Source organism: Pterocles gutturalis, unplaced genomic scaffold, assembly GCF_000699245.1.
Source record: "Pterocles gutturalis isolate BGI_N339 unplaced genomic scaffold, ASM69924v1 scaffold10727, whole genome shotgun sequence".
In the NCBI taxonomy this organism is placed as follows: Eukaryota; Metazoa; Chordata; class Aves; order Pterocliformes; family Pteroclidae; genus Pterocles; species Pterocles gutturalis.
In genome coordinates, this window is record NW_010112801.1 from 56,117 (window position 1) to 64,171 (window position 8,055).

General features: G+C 36.9%; 1 protein-coding gene across 1 annotated transcript; it reads right to left on the reverse strand.

Moving 5' to 3' along the window:
• Positions 1-216: 216 nt before the first annotated feature.
• CMBL (carboxymethylenebutenolidase homolog (Pseudomonas)) lies at positions 217-5,429 on the reverse strand. The gene is made up of 5 exons (XM_010074204.1): positions 5,213-5,429; positions 4,288-4,395; positions 3,049-3,191; positions 1,497-1,588; positions 217-503 (listed from the first exon to the last, which is right to left on the reverse strand). Exons 1-5 carry the CDS (start codon positions 5,425-5,427, stop codon positions 324-326), a joined length of 738 nt encoding a protein of 245 aa, XP_010072506.1. The 5' UTR covers positions 5,428-5,429; the 3' UTR covers positions 217-323.
• Between the last annotated feature and the right edge of the window lie 2,626 nt (positions 5,430-8,055).

The window sequence follows — 8,055 nt, forward strand, 5'->3', positions numbered from 1 at the left end:
AGTTTCAATTATTTTTTTTATTATATTAACAATAATATAAAAAGTGAAACTTTCAGAGTCTAGAAAATATCCCACATGATATTATAATAAATTTAAGGTACACAAGATCAAATTTTAAAATCTCTTTTACATTTATTGCTTACAGAATTTGAAAAGCCATTTCTAAGAATCTACTTAGAAAATAAGTGCAAAATAAGTAGTGTTACTGTGAAAGAGTTTTACTAAATATTTTTGTGGTTATTGATTAAAATGTTCTTAAATAGTCTTTATTATTTTCTGATTACCTCCAACAATTGATTTATTTTGGGGGGTATTTATTTATGCTAAATGTATTTATTCAGCCAGTTAATCATATCATCTCTTCCTTCCTCAATAAAAGGTTTATCTTGAGGATCGATATCTTCTCTTTTGCGATGTACAAACCCATGTGTCTGTCCAGGGTAAACTTTAACTTTATAATCAACTTTACAGTGTTGTTTAAGCTTCTGCTCCAGTAAGGTAACCTGTAACACAGAATGTTCCCTGTTGGCTGAATACGAAGTTAACATGTTACATATTTACAGTCCACAAATTGTCCTGCTTTTTTACTTTTTGGAGAGACAGACATGGTGTGTCCTTGCCATCATTTTCTCTTCTACAAATTTTATATCCAAATGCATTTCTGTGACTAGACTTTCTTTATTTAACTAGGTTTTTTTCTCCAGTAAAATAACAGCATGTGACTGTATAAAACTGCAAACAAGTATATGGGTTACTGTAACAATACTGTAATGGTAAAATCACTTATTGCTCAGTTTCACAAGTAGGTTAGCACATAGCCATCACTATACAAGTTACTGCTGATAGACCTCACAAAATAAAGGGGGGGGGGCAAGATTTTGAATTAATTTGAAATTGAGAGACACAGCTACAAAATTGGCCATCCAAAGATACTGGCATTTTTGTCAGGAAAATTAAAGTCAACAGCACTCAGTGAAAGCATGCCTTCCTCTTTGTGACCCTTGGTAGATAATAATCTTTCTCCAGTCATCCTCCATTCAGGCTCCCCAGGAAGGCTGCTGACAAGAGTACCAGAAAGGAGAAGCTCTGCAGGACAGCGGGAGAAGGAAAAGGATAGTAATAGAATTTTTAAGTTCTCCTGCAACTAGTGATTCCACTGGTGCAGGTGGGGACTTTCTGCTGATTTTATGCACTATCAGTAAGATTAAAGAGGGTGTCCTAACTTAAACTTGACAGAAGTCTTTCTTTGACTGCCATTATGGATTCTTGCCCCTTTCCTCCTAGGAACTTCTGTATATAAAACATCCATATTTTGCAACAGAAACAGAAAACATTTTGGTTTGGGGATAAACAAGACAAATTTGTGTAGAACTACTGTGAGAGTTATTGAGAGAGGAAGAAAAGTGCAAATTAATTTTCTAATTTCTCTTAATTAAGAAATTGAAAAACAAACATGAAAAGCATAAAAAGACAAATATCTCTGAGAGGAAGCTCACCTGCTCCAATGGGATGACATCATCCTTTTCAGCAAAAATGAAAAAGGTGGGGTGAAGCAAACTGTATCTGTCTTCAAAGAAGCGGATCACTCCTAGGGAAGTGAGAGGAATATAAAATGGGTCACTTGACCACTTAAAGTGGTTAAATCACTACCAAAGCTACACAGTCAAAAGACATTGATTAAATATTGCTGATCAGCTTGTAACGGAATTAGGCTTTGATTAAAAGTCCCTTTTGTTGTGAGAACTTCACGTGATTTGGGATGTCATTAAAGACAGAAAGACCAGCTCTGTCTGAAAAGGTTAGGGAAAAATCATTGTATGTTTGCCCCATTCTCACTTCTCTATAGGCATCTGCTTCTGATCACTGTCAGAGGCAGGGTCCTGTGAAAGATGGACTCTTCAGAGCTGCTCACCTCTAGCCTGTTATGGCCATTTTTAAGGTAATTTTAAATATTCATCCTTCCAGATACATGGCTAGGATTTCAGGCACCTATATTTACACTAATACAAGTTCATAACTAATTGATACTGTCATTTTGATTATTCAATATATATTTGAATTTAAGTTGCAGTAAAACTAACTAACACCCTGGCCGCTCTTTTCATTAGTGAAATTATTACAACAGAAAAGTAAAAAATTAGCAAGTAGTGTTGATTAATTGACTCAACTGATCAGCAAAACAGTGCAGCAAAATAGTCTCCATAAAATTTCTGGGAGAATACCTTCAACTTCCTTTCACCTCAAATTAATATAGATTGCTCTGAGTTATACAGAAGTTTAAAACAAACATATTAAAGGTTGCATAAATGCACTGAGAATGGAAGAGTAAGAGTGCAAAGGTTAGAACAGAGATTTAAAAAATGGTTCATATTAGTAGAGAGGGACCACTGCCAGCAGTAACATTGAGGAAAAGTTGTTCGCATCATGACCTGAAGGTCTGCAGCCTGTGCAGACTCCAGCCCAGATTACTCGTCAGCATAAGACCCTTCACTCTAACAGAAGGACAGCAAAAAGGTTGCAGTGTTATAACTGCTGCCATGTCTCTTCTTGCTGGCCCAACAGGGGAATAGAGTACAGATGTGTATTTCAAACAGGTTTTCCAAATAGTGAAAACCAGACAGAGGGAAGCAACCTGTCTGAAGACTTACTCAAGCTGAGGTAAGCAAGATACCGAGACAGAGATCCACCTCATAGTGACTACTGGCTCCTAAAAGATATACATGGTCTGTCCAGAAACCATTTATTTAGTCATTGTCAGCCAAGAGAAACCTGAGCCATAGTGATATTTTGGCATTTGGTGTCCTTTGTATGCTGTGTTGCACAGAAGCAATCCTGGCTGTGCCACTTGAATACATAGATCTTGCTGGCTGTGATTATCTCAGTGCAAGAATGTGAGTGCACAAAATCAACTCGCTTAAAGAGTTTGTGTAATAAACTCACCTTCTTCCACAAGATGTCACACTGAATCTTGTTACAGGAATATCCCTACAGAGTAAGTTCCTGCTTTGGTCGTGTCTGCTCACAACATAATAGGCATTTGAGACTCACCATAGAGGGACACCCCTGTCTTTAAATGAGGATTTTTCAGCATCAGATGATGTACTGCTGCTCCACCCCAGCAAAATCCGATGACACCAATCTTCTTTGCACCACATTGTTCTATTAGATACTTCAGGACAACATCAACTTCTCTGAGACAAATAAATAAAAGTAAATTAAAGCTCTAGCTCTGTTCCCTTGGACTCCAAGGTGGCTGCTGCTCAGAGATCGCCTGGGCATCAGTCTGCTTCTGGGAGGTGATGAGTGACTACCTTTTCATCATTCCTATTTTTTCTCTTTTTTTAACTTATTAAACTGTCTTGATCTCAACCCATGTGTTTTTTACTTTTGTTCCTCCTATCCTCTCCCCTGCCCCTCTTGGGGGGGGGGGTGCCTGGCTCCTGGCTGGGGTCAACCCACAACACTAGTTTACTATTATTCATTTCTAAAATGTAAGAGAAACTTCAGGAGAGAAGACAAAGGAGAAAATGTGTAAAGTCACTCTTCCTAGATCACTGCTACTAGAACCTAAGGTGATTTTATAAACAGCAATCCAATTAATTTCACAAGTGGCAATAGTTATCTTATAGGCTAACATAAATAAAAGTTTAAGAGACACACAGCCAGTCAAGAGCATCCCATTATCACAGATATGACTATAGGCAAACTGTCTCTCATGGGAGAGACAAATGTTTTACGAAATTGTGGAAGCAAATTTGAAATTATTGCTTCAAAATCAGCAGTAATATTTACCTGTCATGTAAAAAATGGGAAAAATATTGCTAGAAGAATGGCAAAGTAGTATGCTTTGAACTAACTGGGATCTGACAGGGAGCAGGACTAATTTTCCCTGCTCAAATAATGTCTGGTGACTACATATGCACCCCAGTTGAAACCTGTGGAAGTTGCACCAGCCAGCGGGAATTGAATCAAATTGAAGTGGAAGGAGCAAACTGTATCTTCTAGGCTTTGCTGGTTCTTTTCTTTTGAGTCATTAATCTCAGTTTTACTCTCTGCAGAGGTGAACAGTGGTCACTTTTGTTCTTGCTCTAAGTTCTACTTTTCTCCAAGAAGCACCCTTCACATAACCATGAGCTTTACCCATGAACTGCATTAAATTTCTGCTTGTGGATGTCCAGCTGTATTTGACCCATTAATAATTTAGGATGCAATCCTGCATCCTTTCTGAGGCAGAAGCTCGTACTAAAGGAGGATGCCCGCTCACTGGACAAAGAACAACGGTTGTACTTGTCTATTTTGCTGGCATCTCGAGTTTTCAGCCAATCACTGAAAGACGCCCAGTCATTAGAAGGTTTCCAAGCTTCTTGTCCCACAAAAAAATCTGGGCAGATGGCTCTGCAAGAAAAATGAAAACATTTTATGCCCATGAAATAATACGAAGACAGGATTACAGGTAAATCCATGGGTACTATACAACAAATTCATTTTGTTCAATACACATAGAATTTAATCCACATCAAAGTACTATACAAGCAACCCTCATTATTTTTCTATGTCTAGTAAGGAGACTTAGCATAACTTCCAGATATAATTTGTCCTGTTAAAATACATTAGTTAATTTGACAAACTGTTCACTGACATTGAAAATCCTTAGTGGTTTCCTCCTGAATTAAAACAAACAAAAAAAACCCTAAAAAAACCAAACAAAACAAAAAAAACAGTTTACATGATACATACATTTGGGCGAGAAGGAATGCTAGCCCAGTAATACAAGAAAGAGGATGCCAAATATGCTTGTCATATATTTGAGAACTTGTTTCTTTCTTTGACACAATCTGGTACACTTTCCCTTCATGGAATGACTTTTAGCTTCACTGGAATTTTTACCATAACAGCAAAGTTGCACAGATGCTTCATCAGGAGGCAGGAAGCAGGCTGCTTCAGGCTCACGGAGAATGAAAGATGAAGAATAAGATTTTTCTCTGTTTCCCTTCTCTTCTTCTGTGCTTGCCTACTATCTCACTATGGTAGGACTACTCAACTATTTTAGCCTTCTTACACTGTTTTAACAAACAGGAAACTCTTTAGAGAAACATGAAGGGAAGGCTATGAAATTATTTGTGTTTGTACGGTTTATACATAAAAAAGGAAGTAGTTGGTTCAACAAACTTTCTTATTAAAAAGACACTTTGAAAACAGTACTATTTCTTACATGTATCCATTAGTGGTTAGCATATCAGCTATGTATCTGGTGTTTGGGAGTTGCCATCCAAATATATCATGAATCACAATCACAGCTTTGTCTGTGTTAGCAGATGGTTTGCAAACATATGCCTTGATGTGCCCAACTTGTACTTCCTGCCCACGGCCTCCATAGTCAAACCTGTCTCCAATATCACATGGGCAGGGCCTTGATTCATTAGCCATCTGTGATATTAAAGAACAAAAAATATTCAGTGGTGAATATCCCAGCATACCATACTGAAAAATATCAAAATACAGCAGTATCATAGATTATCGAATTTTTGAGTCATTACAGTAACATTGTGAACATACTGATTACTTGTAAATCTCAAATGCAACATTAGTCAATAAGCCCACCGGGTTGTTTTTTACAAACAATAATCTTGTTAGAGTTACTTATGTTATGAACACTTCAGCAGGGCCTTGGTACATAACTAGGACTTCTGTGCCCTACAGTAAGTAATACAGTAAAAAAAAAGTTATGACCAACAAGCCAGGCAACAATCACTATTTAAATAGTGATGAAGCCAGTTCTTTCACTCTTCATCATGCATATGTCCTTGTCCAGAATTCATAACTTTCTTTAGTATAGACTGTAAAGGCTTAATACATGACTCAGCATTTTGACAGGAAAAAACCCACAGCTACAATTACACTTAGATTAAATGTGGTATTTTCCTCCAGAGACTTAAAATATTCCATAGCTGACCTTTTCAGTGTCAAGAAATCCTTTTTCTAAACCAGCTTTAGTATCAGATGTTGCAGACTTTTGAAGGAGAATACTTAAGGAAGGTGCCAAGAAAAATAAACCAGCTAAAGCCAGAGTATAAAATCATATTTATCTAATATTAAATAAGGAATGCATTCAAACTCCAAGACAGGAAAAAAAGAAAACTGAACATAAGAAAAAATCCCTGAAGGTGAGCCAAATGTTTTATGAAGAAAGTAACAGTAGGGTATGGTTAATTTTTAAAAAACTATTGCTTAAAATAAAATAAACAAGTATTTCAAAGGTCAAAAAATGCCAGCAAAATCTAACACAGATTTATGTAGCTCATTGTTCTCAAGTTAATGATTTTATGCCACTGACCTTAGGTTAACCAATGGGTGAACTGACTTCATTTTGCTGCAAAATGATCTAACTTATTTGAATATGCACAGAGTATCTCCAAATTAATAAAGAATGTGGAGAGAATTTAGATATACCTTTACCTAATCTCTCTACAGATAAATTGTGCACACTATTGAATAAAACTTTGCTTGTACAGAAACAAACATGTTCAACCTTGACTATGCCAAATATGCCCACAGAGAGAAATGGAGAAAAGCAGGTTACTGAACAGCCCCTGAACTAGTGTAACTTACACAGCTGTGACACTAAAGGGACAGCTTTAGGAAAACAAATAAGCAAACAACCCTACAGCCAGGAGATCTGCACAGATTTCCAGGGACCAAGATATTCTGGAATTGCAGACTTAAAAGTTCATAATATCCCAAGCAGTATTAGCAGGGCTAGGGTTGCAGATCCTGTGGGACTTCGTTTTCACAGATCAATTCAAGACAAGCTATATCTTGTTTGAAAGCTGTGTTAACTCTAGGCACATGTGTACACTAATCCTCTACTTTTTTTAAATAAGCCACACCCACCCATAGGTGGTTTTTTTTCCCACATATCATAGTCTCACATGTAGGACTTCTAATTTAAAACAAGTCTACCAGGAAAAAATGAATTAATAGATGAGAATATAAGACAAAATACAGTTTATATATATAAAAGGAAAGAGTTGATAACTAATTTTCCATTCAAAAACTATTTCCTTTTGATTAGATTAAATCAGAAACTATAACAAAACCAGCAATTGAATATTAAAGAAACTTGCATTTCAGAACTCCAGAAACACAGACACAATACCCTTATGAGCCAGTATATCCCTAAAGGCTTTAATTGCAAATATTTCACATTATCTGATAAAATGTAAAGCAAAATATTAAATATGGTGTATTTAAAGAAGCAGGCATAGCAGCAGAGGAAAAGAGCTCCAGACACAAGCCTGTGAAGGGTTGTGTTGGTTTGTATGGTTTATAAGCCATATAGACTGGTAAGCTCTGTAGTGTAATCAAAATGTTTTGGTGTTTCTACATCTGCTGTAGTATGCACTATACGCAAATAGTAGCTTTTTCCATTTCTGAGATGCTACTGAAACATCCCTTAAAACTTAATCTCCCTCCCTTACATCCAACAAATCTATTCTTTTAGGAAGATCTGTAAACCCACAGTCTTGGTTTTCCACCATCATCACCTATAAGCATTTGAGCATTTGAAGAGCAAGCAATAACTTCAGTTTTCAGAAACTTGAACCTGCAACCAGAAAAGTATAAACTTATTGTGGTGTGGCTCTTTTACTTTCAACAGACTCTCCTGAGCCCTCCTCCTGAGGGGTCTTCCTCACCTAAGGAAGGAAACTAAAAGGTTTCTGAACAATCACCTCAAAAAAATGAGGGAAGAAAGTAGCACCCTTGATGGCATTTAAATGAGCATACATGCTTTTAAAAAGCACAGATAAAATGAAAGCCCCCCAAACATACTGAGTCAGACCTCGGCATGCACTTGGTTTACATTGATCAGGAGGAAAAGCCATGAACATTTATTATAAAAAAGCAAATCAAAACAAAGCCCACACATACCTGTAGCACAGCAAGTGTGTGAGACAGTAGAGGCAAGTCGCAAGAGCTCAACGTGGACAGCTCCAATGTGATCCCAAAAGAAAGTGCTAACTCATAAAATAAAAGGGGTGAGTGCAAGGATCGGGT